The sequence below is a fragment of the Eurytemora carolleeae genome, unplaced genomic scaffold (genome assembly GCF_000591075.1).
Source record: "Eurytemora carolleeae unplaced genomic scaffold, Eaff_2.0 scaffold245, whole genome shotgun sequence".
NCBI classification, from domain to species: Eukaryota; Metazoa; Arthropoda; class Copepoda; order Calanoida; family Temoridae; genus Eurytemora; species Eurytemora carolleeae.
The window spans coordinates 84,941-103,922 of NW_019396390.1; the positions used below are offsets into that span (position 1 = coordinate 84,941).

The 18,982-nt window shown below is 33.0% G+C and overlaps 1 protein-coding gene across 3 annotated transcripts in view; it reads right to left on the bottom strand.

Annotated features, from left to right (window-relative positions):
• Nucleotides 1-6,422: 6,422 nt before the first annotated feature.
• The window catches only part of LOC111702288 (receptor-type tyrosine-protein phosphatase N2), a 53,147-nt gene continuing 40,587 nt past the window's right edge, over nt 6,423-18,982 (bottom strand). For 2 of the 3 annotated variants that reach the window (XM_023473929.1, XM_023473931.1), the window contains 9 exons: nt 16,902-17,104; nt 15,754-15,916; nt 15,242-15,358; nt 14,986-15,107; nt 14,610-14,685; nt 13,229-13,395; nt 8,573-8,626; nt 8,019-8,140; nt 6,423-7,563 (listed from right to left, as the gene is read on the bottom strand). In XM_023473929.1, coding sequence (XP_023329697.1) covers nt 7,475-7,563; nt 8,019-8,140; nt 8,573-8,626; nt 13,229-13,395; nt 14,610-14,685; nt 14,986-15,107; nt 15,242-15,358; nt 15,754-15,916; nt 16,902-17,104 — 1,113 coding nt within the window. In that variant the 3' untranslated portion in view covers nt 6,423-7,474. The remainder of the gene's footprint in view (nt 7,564-8,018; nt 8,141-8,572; nt 8,627-13,228; nt 13,396-14,609; nt 14,686-14,985; nt 15,108-15,241; nt 15,359-15,753; nt 15,917-16,901; nt 17,105-18,982) is intronic. The other variant, XM_023473930.1, reaches the window with a different exon arrangement.

Here is an 18,982-nt window from a genome sequence, read left to right on the forward strand (position 1 = left end):
GAAATTTTCTTGAAAATTTGTTGACGTTTTAAGATTATTTTTTATTTTGGAAAGTTAAAATTTTGTTTGTGACAAAGATCAGGTTGTCTAATAAAGATAACTTATCCGAAACAGTGGCGCACGCGATGAGTTGTATTTTTTGCTTAATTGCATTGCACAGATTAATTTCAGAAAAATTAAGGTTGATTGCTCTGAATTTGTAAAGTTTTCGAAACTGATATGTCTTCAGTAAATTTCATAAATTTTTTTTAAATGTATTTTATCTTTGGTATTAAGTGATAGAGAAGTTAAAGAGAAAATTTATATTTGAAGTTTAATGGAATTGCTGCGTTATTGTTAATGACCCAGATAAAGTATGAAATCAATGTTTTTGTTTCGTTCAACACTGTTCATTAATATTTCTGTTCTCTCTGCAAAAGTGACTTGCGATTTTTTGCATTTAAGAATCGAAGGAAAAATTTAATAGTGTTGCCAGTTTTTTCTTGTAGGGTTACTTGAAACTACGGTCCCTTTAAAGAGATATTGCGCAAAAAACTGATAAGCCAATTACCGTGCGTACAGTGGTCGCAAAATTTGGTCTTCCGTCCACGTATGAATGTAAATGTAAGATGAGTTTTTTTGGTAATAATTCTGTAAAAATGGAAAGCAATAGGTTTGGTTACAACACTAATCTTGGGACGATTAAACAGTAAAGAATCTTTAGTCCGGAGAGATGATTTAAGGGTTTTTGGTCCTGGGCACTATTTCCAGCTTTGCATATTTTGAAATCAGATTCTGCAAAATATTAACGAATATTTATGCTTGTGTTTTCATAAATATCTATACAATGAAGACAATACTTTTCATTAAGTTTTTATTTCTAACAAGCTTAATTGAAATGACAAGATTCCAGGAAAGCAATTTTTAGTTGACAGCTTCTCTTAGTATTAATGTAGATCCTTGCCGAGGCTGTTCATTTTATGCATAGAGGTCTCCTTGTTGACGTACTTTTGGGCGGACGACAGTTCTGCCACTAGATGTCTCGCTCTAAATTCTTATCTGATAAATAGATAATTCGTGGTCGACCACTGAGGCCATTCCTTCCATAAACTACATTGGTCGACAACTTGACGTCTCCTATATTGGTCGTTATCTATCAGCTAAGAATTGTAACATGCTACATTTAGTGACCAACATAGCGTCCCCCCAAAGTACGTGAACTACACGACCACAATCTATAGAAAGAACGGGCTATGTAATGTTGAAAGGAATGGCCTCTGTTTGTATGCTGAGGACCTTCCTTCCATAAACTACATTGGTCGACAACTTGACGTCTCTTAGATTTGTCTTTAAAAGCGTACGGTGAAATTATCTATCTTTCAGAAAAGAAATTAGCATGGAACATCTAGTGGCCAACATATCGTCCCCCAAAGGACATGAACTACACGACCACATAGAGAGAACGGGCTCTGTGTAGAATTTCACTGAAATGGAAAGTCGTCTTCATTGTATTGATATATAAGACGATGACTGTATTTGTTCAAAAGCTTTTTATGCTTCGTCAAATCTTATATAATCCTACAAAATCGAAACAAATTTACCATTATTTAACTATTCATAACATTTCGAAATAAGCTTGACCGACTTGACCTCGTCTGTTTTTGAACTTTGTGAACCTAAATTAAACTATTTACTATACGTACTATACATATAGTCATCTTGAACTTATTCACATTCCCTTTTCCTAATTGGAATATTTCTTCAGAAAATTGTAATCTCTATTTAGTTTTTATTTGAACCCCTCTTGTAAATTTCAATGGAAGACGTTATTAGAATTGAGTGGTTGAATCGTCGTCTTGCATAAAGACTAAGACAACCGTTGTTAGGTAGCCGCTTTATCGTCTTCGAATTAAGGACGACGACATATGATTTAAGGACGATCAAAGGATTGTGTATTTTTCGACCTACGAAAATCCACTATATTACACAGCCGACCTACTAGCACGTGGTTTTACAGTTGCTATATGGACTTGTGGCCGCAGCGCCCACCCCCTAGCCTGTCCTAGCCGCTGCGCTCGGCCCAGAAATTGTCTTAGCCCAACCTAACCCTCAAATAATACAAAACTAAACAGTTGGCGTAGGTCCGATATTGCAGTTTGTCGGAAAGTTAGTAGGTCCGAAGTTCAGTAGGTGGGATGTTGCATACAGACGATGTAACATTAACCGATCGAAGTGGAAGAAACATTTAAGAAAAAGGAAATCAATTATTAATTGGAACCAATTTGTACTGAATGAAAGACAACATTAGAGAGTGGTTTAAATCCTAGTTCCTCTTGCATAAAATATTGCAAGACAACTATAGAATGTACAGAGTGTCATATTAGATTATCTCCTTAAGATTTAACGCTAAAATAAAACCTTAATACTCGAAAAAACTAGTAATTTCCGCAAGAAAATTCTTATATTAGCCTTATATCATTTTTCAAAATGATTCTCTTTTCTTAAATTTTCTGATTAGTCCCGAAAATCGTAATTTAGACTGATATGACGATCTAATATGATGTGGGACACCCTGTAGACGCCCCGTCGTCTTCGATTTAAGGACGACGACATTAGATCAAAATTTAAAGAAATCGTACAATCTCTTAAAAAAACGAAGACAGCATATCATGAAACATAAATGTAATGTTAAATTGCCAATCAGTTTTGAGATTTTCTACAGTGAAAGCCTTAATAAAGAATACATCGGAAGAATTTATCAAATGTCGTCTTGACAATTTTCCAATGAGTTTTATTACGTAAATTTCAGTATTTGTGAAAATAAATAAATATTCATGAATATGCGGGAACAGTTTTAAAGAGTTCAATATAATCATTTAATTAAAAAACTAAATATCTGCAACATTCCATTATCAGAAAGTGAAGAATACGACATTTGATGAATTCTTTCGATGTATTCGTTATTAAGGGTTTCACTGTACAAAAAAATACTAATATAGAGTAGTGTGCTGTACTTTTATAAAGTAAAGTATTATTTTAACAAATAAACAAACTTAATACAGAGTTACCAATTCAAATGATCGATGAGAAATCAGAGACGATTTACGGAAAAAGTTTAGTCTTTTTTCTTGCATTCAAAGTTCCGTGTAGACTAAAATTGGTTAATCATTTAGAAATTCATTAAAATACTCAATGCAGAAGATGCAGAAACCAAAAATCAAGCTTCAAAGCGTTATATAATAGAGTTTTTGGTCGTCTTTATAGTCTCATCTTTTGTGGGTGACTCTCAGTTTGACCAAATTATTAAAACTTATTCTTTTTATTAGATGTATGGAAAAAAAGTAGATAGGATACAGGTTTATTCATAATGGTGGGGCCTTCAGAGACGACAATATAACTTTAGTATTTGCTCTCAAAACATACATTAAACCCAAATAGATTCTAGTTCAATAGATGGCAACGTATAATTTGTACACTCTCAGTACAGTTGTATTCTGTCGTCACAAGTGTCAATTCAGTTTTTGTGTCCGACAAAATTATCAATAATTATCAATAATTTTAGAAAAAAGTGCTTTTCTTACAGTAAAATAAGTGCAATTTCATGTGTTCTTTAGTTTCTGTTTTTACATTTTTTTATTTAATCTTAGAAAACATGTCAACTAATGTAAGACAATTTCGTTTTTCTTGTTATATTTGACACTTGTGACGTTATTCATAATTGGTTCATTTCTTTGTTGCCATCTATTGTACTTGAAAATCTATTTGCATTAAACCTACAGAGTGTCCATCTCGTCCCAGCTCTAGATCGGGACATTTTTGAAGCAATTTAGAAAGCTTGGAGAAGATTGAATCATTTGAAAAATTGTTGAAGACCAATTTAAAAATATCCGTTTGTTTGGGTTGGTCTTGAAACTCGAGATAATCTATTCTAGTCAGAGTTAAGGGATCGACTTTTCACAATGTTCTCAGACTTTCAAGTCCTGCCTGATACGTCTCATTCTTTGTGGGTAACCCTGTCTTTGCACATACACATTATTACAGAGTTTCTTATTAATTGTTTGATAAGAACCGATCAATAAAGATACTGGTCCAAATTCGTCTATAAGGAGTTAACTGCAAAATCCTTCTCGTATGTGCAGGTGCAGTCATCAAATCAAATTATTTGAATTATTAGTTCTGTAAATTCTATCGTGACATTTTTGTTTATGTTACATTAATTTTGGATGTTAAAAATTTTATAAAAGATTAATAATTTTGCAGAGTTCCACGTCTTTCAGCAGATTTTACATCTAAAATGTTGGTTTCTGGAAAACTGATCACAGCTGGAAACATTAGTGTGGAATGTGGATATCGTTAATACTCAATGCTGGGAACTTCAAAGAAATTAAGATTAAGTCTTTGCCACAAACTCAAATTTTTGATTCCCTATATTTTTACAACCTGATTGTGTAAACCTTTCAAAGTAAAATTATTTGATTCAATAGAATTCATAGTTTGAAATATCTAAACTCTATGACATTGGGTTTAAAAAATTTAGAGATTTGAATTCAGAGTTTTTGCCAAAGACTCAACTTCTTTCAGAATAAATGCTTGATCTCTACAGGGTATACACGACAACCACGGGAAATCAAAGTGGAAATAAAGAAAGCCAGAAATCTACAAAAGATTCACAATATTAAAGTTCCGACTGAAGAACGCATCGTACTCAATTTTCACTAGTTAAATATTTGGAGGGAAAGTCAAAACTTCGAAGTCGAAGTAACTTACATTTTTTTGTAAGCCTTTCCGTATCTTACATCTAACAACTGCAGACAATTAGACTTAAGTTAGGTTATCCAGTGATCATTTCAAAATTGGATTTTAAAACATGAACTAGTGAGTGAAAAAAAAACGTTTATGTTTGAGCAATCAAGTACAAAAATATTTTAAATATTCATAAAATATCTCAATATGATCTACGCTTAATTATTTGTAAGTATATACTCGAAACTATATTGTGATATAGAAATGTATTCGCTAAAACTTTTAAAATTACATTTGACACGTCAGTTATTCAGCGAGTTTATTTTTAATTCGATATTTTTTTTAAAAGCTTAGTTTTAAAACTCCCGAAGATAGAAAACACCTAAATTTTATTTAAAGGTATAAACAAATTTTAAATTTTAAATTGTTACAATTTGAAACATCATTAAAATTAGACACCCAAAGTCTAAACACATAAATTTCTTTTTAAGGTAAAAACATTTAAACTTTGAAACATTTAAACATCACTGAACAATTAGCTTTTTTTTTCTAAAATGGAATTTATTTATTTTTTACATAAAATTCAATTATATCTGTACATTCTAAAGAGTAGATTTTAAAATGTTGATGTTTCTTTCCGAAAATTAAATTTAGGTTTTTTTTTCCTTAAAATGAAAATTGGTGTTTTTACACTTAACTAAAATTTAGGTGTTTTGTACTTTTATGTGTTTCGGCACTTTGGGTGCTCTGTGTTTAGGTGTTTCGATACGTGGGTGGTTTGAAGTGTGGGTGTTCTGGTTAAAGGTGTTTTGTTCCCACTCCTAATTTAGGACAAAAGGTTTAGAATTGTTAATTGTCCTTTTTGGCGAGAATAGTTTCACTCGCACCGGGCAGAGAGAAGAACTCAGGAGTTCGATTAGAAATTAAAGTTGGTTAATGTTTAGATCTAGAGTTTATTTTTACTACAATGATAACCAGAAAACTCTTAAAGCGGAAGACGACTTATAGCAATACTTAGGTGTATTTGATGTTGTTACAAATTTAAATCAAATTGTTTTGCAATGCACTTTTTTAAATCACTATTTAAGTGAAATGTGTCTGTTTACACTGCACACTTGCTGTGTCCTATATGCGCATTAGACTATTTAAAGGCATCACTTGACAGTAAAAGTCGTCTTCCTATTTCAGAGTTTAAAATTTTCTATGGCTCTTATATGGTCTTTATTATATGTTAATTACTCATCTTTCTTAAAGATCTAGAGAAAACTCCTAATACCTCTCTAAGTTTATAAGATACTAAAAAGGCGTCCAACATTTCAGAAATCTCAGGTTTAAGGCACAATGGTTTTATGGAATTGAGTCTTAGCTACAAACTCTGCTTTTCTAATCCCTATATCTTTGCAACCCAATGTCGTAAATAAAACTTAGATATTTCAAACTATGAATTCTGTTCAAATAATCTGATTTTGAAATATCAAGGAATTAAACCACCAGGATGCAAATATATAGGGACTAGAAATTTTGAGTTTGTGGCAAAGGATAAATTCATTAAACTATAAATGGACGAGTTGTCACTAAATTTCTAAATGTTTATTGGGACACACTAGGTATTAAAGATTCAAAGCTTTCTTAGTTATCTCTCTTTTTACTCTCCGATTAGAAAATAACATAATATTTTATTAAAGAAAATATTAAAAAGATGCCGATTATACATATATTTCAATTGAGATTGTGACATCAATATATTCTAGATTATGGCGTCAAGATGTTGGTGAATCCGCCTTCAAAGAGAGATGTAACAAGCCCTTCTAGTTTTAAGTGATAAAGGAAAATTAAAGAACTAATACTACAATCACAAACCCTCAGAATACTGACAATTTTTTATATGTTCAAGTTTTAACAGTGTTCAATTAATAGCTGTTTCCGCAGATGTATTTGTTTGCGCTGAACTTGAGATGATAGAGTTTAGGAACTAACCCTACGCACCCCGGAGCCACCTTCGATCGTTCGTTCTCCCGAACTCGGCTCAGTTTTGTTCTACACGAAGCATCTAGCTCATGTAGGGTCGTTAGACACGCAACCTGTTTATCGTATACGCTCAGGGTTGCAAGCAGTTTCGGTGGACTTTACGCGCGATAATGGCAGTCTCAGAATCCACCTACTTCGTTTTTTTCGAGACTTAGCATGGAGGCTGGGGTCATGTTAAATCTCGGAGGAGGAACGGGAGTGGCGTGGCCTCGTGACCTCAGAGTTGGTTCTAAGCATAAGAGGCTGGGAGAAAGCTCGAAGCAGGTTTAGATGTCAGGAGGTCACGCCAGGCGTGCAAGTCTGAGCGGGTGCCCTAGTCGGCGCGAGCCAGGGAGAAGGATCAATCAGCTGTTGTCTGGCACTCAGCTGTTCAGGCTCTACTGCCTTCGTACTTATACAAGGAATGACTATATAAAACCTAATTAAGCGTTTCAACAATTTTCCAATAATTTGACATAGCTATTTAGGAAGTGATGGTGCAAGAGAAACGGGGAAACCAATTTGTTAAATAACATCCAGGTATCATAATAATAATAATAAAAATGATTTCTGCACAACAAGTACAAAATCCATTGCTTGCACAGTGAGTTAAAATAAAAACATCTTGTAACCTGCACACCCGCTTGCATTGTTTTAACCAATTGAAACTTACAATGACACAAGGTCTGGTGTGAACGGACAGTCGTTTAAGTCGTTTTCAAGTCTGTCTCGTTGTCGTTGATGTCTACTGGGCGAGAGATTTTAATATTGCGTGTGTCTCCTCCGCTACAGCTGTTAAACAAAACTCAAATTGAGATCTTGTCTGAACCATTCCTGAACATGAACACGTATTATTAATATCTGAACATTTAACAAATGTTCAATTTAATCTGAACATATAATAGAACTTAAAAGAAATATTATATCTGAACATTTCTATTTCTGATAATTGACTCATTTACTGAGAAATGTTGAGTATAAAACTTAGATCCTACCAATATCTTAAACTGAGAGACAACTTCCTTTTTAACTTTCGCTTTTAGTTTGAAGACGTACAGGGTGTCCCATGAAACATGACAGTTGGTGAATAATTTTGAATGTCGTCTTCCAGATACTGTATTAGATATCAAAGACTTATCGCAGTTTCATCATTCTCTCTGGTATAAAGTTACTTAATAAACTAAGGATAAAACTTTTTACCAACTGTCGTTTCGTGGGACACCCTGTATATGGTTACTCACAAAGAATGAGACTAAACAGACGACCTGTCCATTGATCTGAGTACTTACCACTTCTCTGATCTCTGATATGTTCAAGAGTTGCCGCAATATCAATTTCCTTTGAACCTTTACACATCCTGTTAAGAACCATATCCAGGAGAATATACGTCCCTGATCTACCCACTCCATCACTACAAAATAATAATTATAAAGGAACTGAACACTCGACACAAAAATATATTTTCAGGGATGTATATTTTCTCGAAACCCCACCCCCCTGAAACTTTTTTTCTTTCCAGAATGTATTTATGTTAAATTATTTTAAGGGTTTTTTTTAGCTCAAATGAGGAAATAAATGAATAATCAAATAATAAAAATGGATAAAAAAATTTAAATTTAATGTCCAGTTTTTCCTTTTTTTCAGATTAATAAATTTCTTAAATCTTAAAAAATCCTCTGCTGCTCATTTTTTACTCTCTTTATCTTTGTCATCTGTATTTTTAAGATTAAAACGATTTGGTCTAACAGAACTTATAGTTTGAATTATCAGTACATCAGTTTGCAAAGACACAGGTTATTAAAATAATTTTTAAATAAATTTAAAATCTATTTAAGTGTCTAACCTGCAGTGTACGATGATAGGACAAGATCTGCCCCTGTAAGACTTGTTAACTTTCCTAAATAAATCAGAAATTGAAAATATGCCTTTATGTAACCCTAGCTATAGAAGAAACAGACCTTTGCTATTTTTGACCTGACATTGGAAGAGTTTCCAATTAAATGACTAAATAATGAGAGCAAATATATATACATTTGGTAATATTAACCCATAAATGCCCTGTATATCGCATTTTGTAGTATGTACAGCACAAAAGCTAAATAAGTTCAGTATAAGGTTGGAAAATCAATAGGTTTGTTTTTCTTTAGCTCGGTTGAGTCAGCACCAACAAAATAAAAAGTCAAATATATACTAACTTAAAACAATAAATTGAGCTTACAAAGACGACATTTCATATAAATTTATACAAATAAACATGAATTCAATTGTAATGGTTATCCAAAGATTATCAAGTATAATAGGTGGCAACAGAGAAATGGACCAATTATACACGACGTCACAAGTGTGAAATATAACAAGAAAAACGAAATTTTCTCACATTAGTTGACATGTTTTCCAATATTAAATAAAAAAGTGTAAAAACAGAAAATAAAGAACACATAAAATTGCACTTATTTTACTGCAAGATAAGCACTTTATTCTAAAATTATCACTATTATTAATAATTTTGTTGGACACAAAAACTGAATTGACACTTGTGACGTCAGAATACAGCTGTACTGAGAGTGTACAAGTTCTACGTTGCAATCTATTGAACTAGAATCTTTTTGATAGTTATCTAACATTAAAATATCAAATAAAGTGCATGGTATAAATACTATAGAATAAATATTTAACACAAATTTTTACTAATCATCACAAAATAAATTCATAAGCATTGTAATAATAATATATTATAATGCATCAACATTTTAAAAGTAAAATATGCTGAACAATTTGTTTCTAAATCTATATGTACAAAATATCGTCAGAAGCCAAATCAATAGGGATTTTATCTCAGGTTATACTATATTTTAAACAGACAAAATAAATGTTTTATTTGGAATATAATGTTGTTTTGTCTGACTGTTAGTACAATGTAGTTTGATAGTTGGGTAAATTAAACTTAAATTGACGAATTTAAGAAATTGCGCATCGGGTTGTGAACATTTATCATACAGTAAAAGATTTTTTCCTTAGCTTTCGATCTCGCTCCACGTTCTTCGTATACCTTGAGATATCCAGGTTCATCATTAGGTCGCAGAGCTGGTTTCATTTTACAAAGAGTTCTGTGCCAGGGGTTGACAAGGAAGGGTTGTGGGGGGTTAGGGTAGGGTTTTATATCTCTCAAAACCATCACTTTTATGACTATGCAATCAAAGGAAAAAGATCACAAAGGTCATAAAAATGAGAGCTTGGGGAGACAGTTTAGAGATCTGTGACTGTTGACGCTGGTTTGAAGTTTTCAACCTTACAAAGAGAAAAATCTACGAAATTTTACAACACTGAAAACATGCGCTCGACAATCTTTACAAGTTTTTTCTTCTAAATTTTAACTCAGTTCAAAAACCGGTCTCCGTTAGGATGTTTTCGTAAAAGATTTGGACGCCATTTTGGTTCTAGTTTTGATTATTCTCAAGAAAAACTTTAACCTGCCCCCCCCCCCCATCCAATCCTAAAATTCTATAGTTTTCAGGATTTACAGGATTGTTAGTTTTTGACCTATTATTATCTTAATGAAGTACAAGTTTTGTTACTTTGAATATTTAATGACTTTATGAACCCTCTCTTAAAAAAATAGTTGTTTACAGGTTGCAGAAAAAAAAATTTGGTTTATCAAATATCTCGCTAGATTAAATGTGGGTTCATGTTTTAGGCTTAAAAAGTTTAAAATGTAATTATCAAAATGCAAAAATATTTTTTGGTACAGAGAAAAAAACTGCTAAACATTTTCTTTGTGAAAAATAATTTTTTTTCGAAGTTTATTTGAACTGGAATATGTTTATTCTATTCTGTTTGACAACAAATAAAAATATGGACGAATTGAAAAGATATAACAAAAAATCGCGAATAATTTCAGTGCAAATCTGCACCTTATCTTTAAAATAAAATATCAAAAATGTATCTACTCTTAACAAATTGAATGAATAAAAAGTTTGAATAGAAAATTCGATCTTTCTTTGCCATCATTCTTAGATTTGATAAGAATCGGTCTATCAACTGATTTTGTGTGATAAAATTCTTTTATATATCAATGTTTTCTAGAAACTATGGAATTAAATAGAATTAACATCTTCTAATCAATTTCTTAAGAAAAAATAAGAATTCACTAAAATGTGTTTTGCGGATGGATTTTTTTGTTTATTTTATTCAATACTTTTCCATCTAAGGCATGATCCCTGCAATTATTCTTAAAGGGACTGTAAAGGAAAAATAAAAGAGGGTATAGGCTGAAACCTGAGAATCTCAGGAGTTGATTGAGACCTATCAGAGTTCTAATTGATGTTCCTGTCTAGAGAAATTGATATAAAACCGTATCGAAGTTATACCAAAACCTATATATATGGAAGATTTATTTAATTAAACAGATCATATTTAACAAATAGGCAACCAATCTGAAAACAACGATATCCCAGAGGAGCCTGAGAAACTCAGGTTTGCTTCTTTTATTATTTGAATTTAATAATTTTTCATTTTTAATAGATATAATTGACATCATTTATACGTCCGAATCATGAAACCAGAACTCCAACCAATGGCAGTGTAGTATTATTTGTCACGTGTCTCTGTCTGTATCACGTGACCAGTATACTGCACCGTTGCACGGACTTTTATATTTTACATATATATACGTTTTGGTATAATTTTGACACAGTTTCAAGTCAATTTCTCTAGACAGGAACATCATGTCTTATAGGTATCGTTCAACGCCTGAGATTCTCAGGTTTCAGCCTATACCTCCTTTCATTTTTCCTTTACAGTTCTTAAGGGGTTGTTTTACTCCCCTGTATATCTTAAATAGACCTTAATGAAAGTAAATTTTAAGTCAAGTTTATTAAAATGCTTTTTAATCCAGATTTTTTTCCTGATCAGAACATCAAAGACAATAGTATTAAAAAAAAAGATTAACCCCCCTTTTATAAAATTGTTGGAAAGTTTTTATACTGTTTTTTTTCGTCCGTTTCTAAAAACATTTGTTTTTTCATTTTTGTGAACGATCAAAGTCATTTGTCCAACGTTAGTTTTTTTCCAACCGACACAATTTTTCACGAAAATGTTCGTTCGTTCTCAAAAATGATACCCGTCTCTAATAACACGTACATGAAAGTACACTTTGTACACGCGGTATGTACAATGTACATGAATGTACGCTATAGGTAAAAGTTTTACAACAACAAACCAGAATACTACAGTAGTACAGCATGCTCTTTACCACGGAAAAGGTTCTTCAGAGTTGAGAACTTTTAAATGGAGTTAAACTCATTCTCTTCTCGCGGGGAGATTACCCGCTCTTTCATTGGTCAAAACTTTTCAGATTTGACCAATGACAGATTGATACATCCCCTCGGGGAGAGAATAGGTTAAATTCATTTTTGCAAGTTAAAAGTTCTCAGATCAGATGAACAGTTATTTAAAAACATGAAAGCTTGCGTTACAAAGTAAAGCAAAGCAAAGCAAATGTTTCATGTTTTATGAATAACATTCAACACAGAAGTAACTTTTATCCGCTCATGTTTAGGGTAATTAGGCTGGTAGGGGCAAAGGGGGTGAACATATTTAGATTTTTGGAATTATTATAAATAAGGAAATGGTAGAGGAGGGAAGATGGTTGATTTTTTAATAAAAAATTTGAATATGTGGAATAGAATTACTCTGGCACAAAATATTACAACATAGAGAGAAAATATGCTAAAATTAAATATTTAAATTATTTTAGCATATTTTAGGATATTTTTGTAAAAATATTATACAAGGGTACGATACAACAATTAATAGAACATTTAATTACAAATAATTTGAATCATAAATAAGTAGTTTTTATCTAATTTCCTCTACAACAATATATTTACTGAAGGAGCGGAAATCTGTTTTACACGGATTCAGAATCCAAAAATATTTTCCCCACTTTTCTCTTGAAAACATTATTTAACAATAGATATCAAATAGAGCTGGTCAAATACAGGTTGTTTCAATATAAATGGGAATAAAATTTAAATTTAATTTTGTTATTTTTAAAATTAGGGCGGAAATATAAAGATTCTTGTCTAGATTTCAATATATCTATTAAAACTAGAATTGTCAGAAAACTACAATTTTTTTATTTAACACCTGATGTCATTTCAACAAACCGAAAATAAAAAACTATCTTCAAGATGTCTCTTAATTCCCATTTTTATTGGAACACCCTAGAACTAGGTCGATCGATAAACATGAAACTTGGAATGTTTTAAACAATAATTTATTTTCTTCAATTTTAGCTTCATGTTTATTGAACAACTATGTACTAGACGTTTTTCACGTACAACATAATCAAACAGCTGAATTGCAATACAATTTAAACTGTTTCTTAAACAAGTTAGTTTTATAGAACCTATTTATTTTTCTAACATACCAAAAACATATTAACGGTTAATATATCTCTAAAAAGAAAATATATAAAGGTTAATCTTTAGTCTCCTACCTTCTAAACTCCAGGAGTGATTTAGTTGAAACCGGAGTAGCTCCGTCCGACCAGGATAGGAAGTGAAATTGTGTAACCGTCCTGGTTTCTCCGGTCTGTGTGTTCTTTAGATAAAGAGATCTGACGAGATAATCATCGCACCAAACATGCTCCGATACAAGGTGAACCTAAACATTAGGATTTATAAATTTCGTCTTGAAAAATCCCGTGTTTGATGGATCTCACTGACTAACAAACTGTTTTTTATATATGTAGAGAAGATCTGGAGAAAGAAAGTTCTAGACCGAACCTGGAGAAGGTTGGGTTCGATTGAACCTCAAGGGTGTGTATTCCGATGTAAACTGAATACTAAATGGTTGACGTATAGATACATACATACAAAACTCATTCTCCGGAAATAATTGGTATAATCCTCTTAAAACTAGGAGAGGGGGAGTGAGAGGGGGTCAGGGAGTGGGAGAAAGGAAGCTCGGAAAAGGGAAATAACGGGATATGTATAAAGGGAAGAGGGAAATAATGGGAAATGTATAAAGGGAAGAGGGAAATAATGGGAAATGTATAAAGGGAAAAGGGATATGTATAAAGGGAAGAGGGAAATAATGTGATATGTATAAAGGGAAGAGGGAAATAATGGGATATGTATAAAGGGAAGAGGGAAATAATGGGATATGTATAAAGGGAAAAGGGAAATAATGGGATATGTATAAAGGGAAGAGGGAAATAATGTGATATGTATAAAGGGAAGAGGGAAAGAGGAAAACTAGGAATGGAAAAATTTTTCAGATTGAGAGGAAAGATCAAATTGGAGGTTTTGTGAAATACCAGTATTTTTTGTGGTGGTTGTGGGGGGGGGATTAAAGAAGCCATAAGGGGTGGGGGGTTATTTCCCTAAATACTCTGTAATCAAGTGTATGTAATCCTACCCTAGTTCCCTGTAATTATTCATGTACTCCTAACATTCATAATGTCGGATCAACCCTCTTCCAATATCCCCCTCAATCCTCTTTATAATATATATCAATATGGTTTCCCACCCTCGGCTCTCATTCTCCGAGATCGGAGACTGAATGCAACCTTGTCAAAAACAAGAATATGGTTTCTGTTGATACTTATATATCTCATCTCTGGAAAGAGTCTTTCAATCCCAATCCTTTTCATTCTTTCACACTCTCGAGTATTCATAATATTTGTTTAGGGCTTCTCATATTATCTGGTACAAGGTGGGTAGGATTCTTATAAAGGCTAGTACCCGGAGCAGGATTCCTTCTCCTGCTATCTGTATAGTACCCTGAGCAGAAATCCTTCTTCTACTATCTGTATAAAGATTAGTACCCTGAGTGAGAGTCCTTCTCCTCCTATCTTTACAAAGACTAATTTATACCTCGTATATATGATATTGTTGTGATCCTTCCTCTGGCCAGTATCTATGTGCTAGTTGATATCCATTCTCCGCTAACCTGAACAAAATACGGGTTCGGAGATAACATAATACATGTTGGTACGATTTATAACAAATTTAAGCACTCTGAGTATAAAAAGATTATGTTACTGTAAGTACTAAATATTTAATTCTTGTCAAACGTAAAGTTTAAATTATATATGAAATTAAATCTTGAACAAAGTCTGGAAATGAAAATATCAATCGATAAATTAGGATTTGATGAATATTAAAATCCGCGGGAAAATTTGTGAATTTGTAATCCCTAAAACCGGGAAATCTGGGAGATTTGGAGGGGAGTGGGTACTGGGTACTGCACCTGGAGAGCATTACGATGACTACGCTTCCCTGTTCCCAAACCATCTGCCAGAAATCTGCAATAGTGTGGGACATGGGCCCCTGGGTCACGATGTAAGCAGGGTTCCGCGGATCATGATCCGTCTAAAAAAACAGTTTTAAATTTCATAAAAAGTTTTAATCTTCTAAATATTTAATCTCCATACAGAAGTAAGAGACGAAGAGTTAAAAATCCCGTTTATTTAAGTTTAGACCTTATTAAATAACTCTTAACTTACCACAGTTGATGCATTGATATAGTCTGAGTTGTTTCCATTTACTAGAGCATTTAGGAGAACTCGGTTATGATCGTAAGGAAGTTTATCCGGATACCTATTCTTCTTCTTGTTCTCAACCTAGATATCAAACATTGGATTCTAATACAACATAAGTAGGGGGAATCCAGAACCCTTAATTCTTATCAGAACAGAGTAAACCTTTTAGCCTCTCATCTTTGTTGAAACTTGGAAAACCTTTGAACTTAGATTCTACGAACCTTAAAATTAATACATAGTGCTTTGGACCTAGAAACCTCTAAACCTTTATAGAACCTATTAAACACCTATTCTTTGGACTTAGGAACTCATAAGCCTTATAAGAACCGTTTTAACCTTTGAACTTTGAAACTTTGAACCTCTACGACCTAAAAAAAAACCTCATTGTTGTAACCTCTGCGACTTAAAACCTATAAACCTGCATAACTTGTTATAACCTCTTAGACCTAGATCTCAGTAACCTGTAAGAATTATACCTTGAAAGCTACCGAGGTTGCTGCTGGTTCAGCCTCGTAAGCGCAAAGGCCAACCCACTCCTGCTCCAGGCGCTGCTTGTTGTTGAGATGATCTTCCATATATGCGAGAACCATGTGTCCAGTAGATATATCCATACTGCTTACTCCAGGTTCTTCGGGCCTGCTAGAGATACATAGATTACTCCGGGTATAAAGATACATATCTTACTCCGGGTATACAGATACATAGTTTACTCAGGGTATACAGATAAATAGATTACTCTATGTAGGCGGATATTAGTTTACATATATCTAGTATGAGAGCTAAGGTTGATGAAAAGAAATTTGCTGATTACTTCTGGTTCTCCTGGAACCTCATTATAATATCTTTTGAAAACCTCGCTCTAAGAGATTAGAAGAAAACTATTCAGAAAAACTTGATAATTAACAAGAATATTTTTGTGTAGAGACAAAATATTTAAATATATTCCGAGGACAAGGTTATGAAAGTTCTTCAAAAGAATCGGGGGGAACTAGAACTAGAACTAGAACTAGAACTAGAACTAGAACTAGAACTAGAACTAGAACCAGAACCAGATCTAGAACTAAAACTAGATCATATTTGCTTACAATTTACGAAATATAAAAAGAAAATGATTACTACAATTGCATTGGGCATGGCGTAAACCTTACTGCTCCGAACTATAAGTATTCATATTATTCAACTTTTAAAATACTCCACCCTTTCCCTTTAGTCAAGGAATTGCTAATCACCATGCACAGTTATCTGGCACAGCTCATCGCTTTACAGTTATAAAAAATAGGAAAAATAAGTACTAGTAAATACAACTTTAAGGATATGAACGCAAACTAGTGTCTGTAATTTTAAATACGTAAAATAACACTGCTTTTATCCAATGATCTGTAATATATTGTTAATATTTATCCTGTAAACTAATTTAAAATAGAAATTATTATAATTTCCTTATTATTACATATTTATATTAACTGATGGTTTAGACTTTTGCTATTTTGAATTTTATGATCTCTGCTAGTTTATTTAGTTAAACTTTAGAATATTTAGGGTTTACACCATCAGGTTGGAAAAATGTAGACATTGTAAAGTTAAAGTGTTGAGTTTGTTAAAAGTATGAAAAGTATAAGCTTACCATGATGATGTGCTGGATGGTCCAGAGTCAGAAGAGTTCTGCTGCTTCACCGTAGCTCCGATAAGAGGTTGCTTTTTTGCTCCGTCCTCGCTAATCGTCCTAACCCTGCTCCCGTCCTCTGCTCCTACTCCGTTGCCTGGCCCCCCACCACCGCTACTGCTCTGGCTGGCGCGGCTGGAGCGAGACCAATCTCTCACCAGTTGCTGAGAATACAAAACATGTAAACAAGATGTAACTATGGTTTACAGAGGGTATACAGGATACAATCAATAAATATTATACTAATCCTACCCCCTCCCCCTCAACCTCCCTTCTCCCTAAAAAATCTGTTAAATCATTATTTATAAATCAGGATTTAAAATATTTTTTTTGTTATTTACATTTAATTCTGATTAAATTGTTAAAAAGGTCAAGATTTGAATCGAATAAACCGTTTATATTTTCATCCGACTGATTTTACTCAAAATAGGATTTCAGACTTTTTTATGTCAATTTCATATTCTGAGTGACCAAAAATTTCAAGAGTGCTAAATACGATTTTAAACATGAGTAACCATGAAGTTCAGAAACTATGCTTTTTAAATGTAGGATTGAGGAAAGGGAGAATTCTTACTCCAAACTTTGATTTTCTAATCCCTATATCTTTACAAACTCTTATTATTCAAACTATGAATTCTGCTAGATCGAATAATCTAAGTTGGAACAGATCAAGGGTAGATAAATTGGGATTAGAAAATTTGATTTTGTGGCAAAAAAAATCAGTTCTTTTCGGTCATTTCGTGGCTCGTAAGTCGAAGCAAAATCCAAAATTAGTTTGATAAACTTCAGATTGAAAAAGGAAAATATATCTTTTATTGTTTCTATTTTAAATTTTGGAAATGTGTAACCGGTCTATCGTTATTGGTTCTCCTTATATGGAGTCTTGCACACTTAGAATTACAGCCTCCCCTCCATGTTTCGAAACGAAGCTAATTTTATTTGAATCGGTTCGGCCTTTTCAAGGTTTATCAGCTTTAGGACTTACCGTGAAGAAATAAATAGACCAAAACCATTTACATAAATTTATATAACACAACCAGGGCAAACTCGATCAATTATGTTTTTGATAAAATTGAAATAATTTATCCCCCCCTCCTCTCTCCTCATCTGTTGTCATCCTATTTTTTTATATATTACGGTTAACTGGAACTCATTAAAAATAATCTTATAGAAGATAAATGCAAAGATCCGTAAAATTTATCATAATTGAGTAAACCTAATTATCCTTCATGATTAGACCACTTATGTATGCCCCTTCTCCACCCCACCCCCCTGTCCAGACCTCTGTCCCCCCCTCTAAGATCCAATTAAAAAAAATTTCTTCTAAAACGGTACTTTTCTCCGTACCCTTATCATTGAGAAGAAATCAATCTCTGGACTCTCCGTCTGGAAACCTCAGTGAACCTGGAGAATTTAAAAAACCAGAGGAACCTGGAGACCTTAGAATCTGGAGACCAGGAGAATTTTATAATACCAAGAATAACCAGCAAAAGCTGGAAACCCAGGTTATCTAGGAAAACTAGGAGAACCAGAAGAATTAGAGAACTAGGAGAAATAGGAGAACTAGACGAATTAGTAAAACTAGGAGAATTAGGAGAACTAGAAGAACAAGGAGAACTAGGAAAACTACAAGAAGTACAAGAACTACGAAAACTATTGGAGAACTAGGAGAATTAGGAGAACTAGGAGAACAAAGAGAACTAGGAGAACAAAGAGAACTAGGAGAACTAGGAGAACATGGAAAACTAGGAGAACTAGGAGAACTAGGGTGAACTAGGAAAATTAGGAGAAATAGAAGTACTAGGAGAACTAGAAGAACTAGGAGAACTACAAAAACTAAGAAAACTAGGAGAACTAGGAGAATTAGGAGAACTAGGAGAACAAAGAGAACTAGGAGAACATGGAAAACTAGGAGAACTACGAGAACTAGGATTAACTAGGAAAATTAGGAGAAATAGAAGTACTAGGAGAACTAGAAGAACTAGGAGAACTACAAGAACTAAGAAAACTAGGAGAACTAGGAGAATTATGAGAAATAGAAG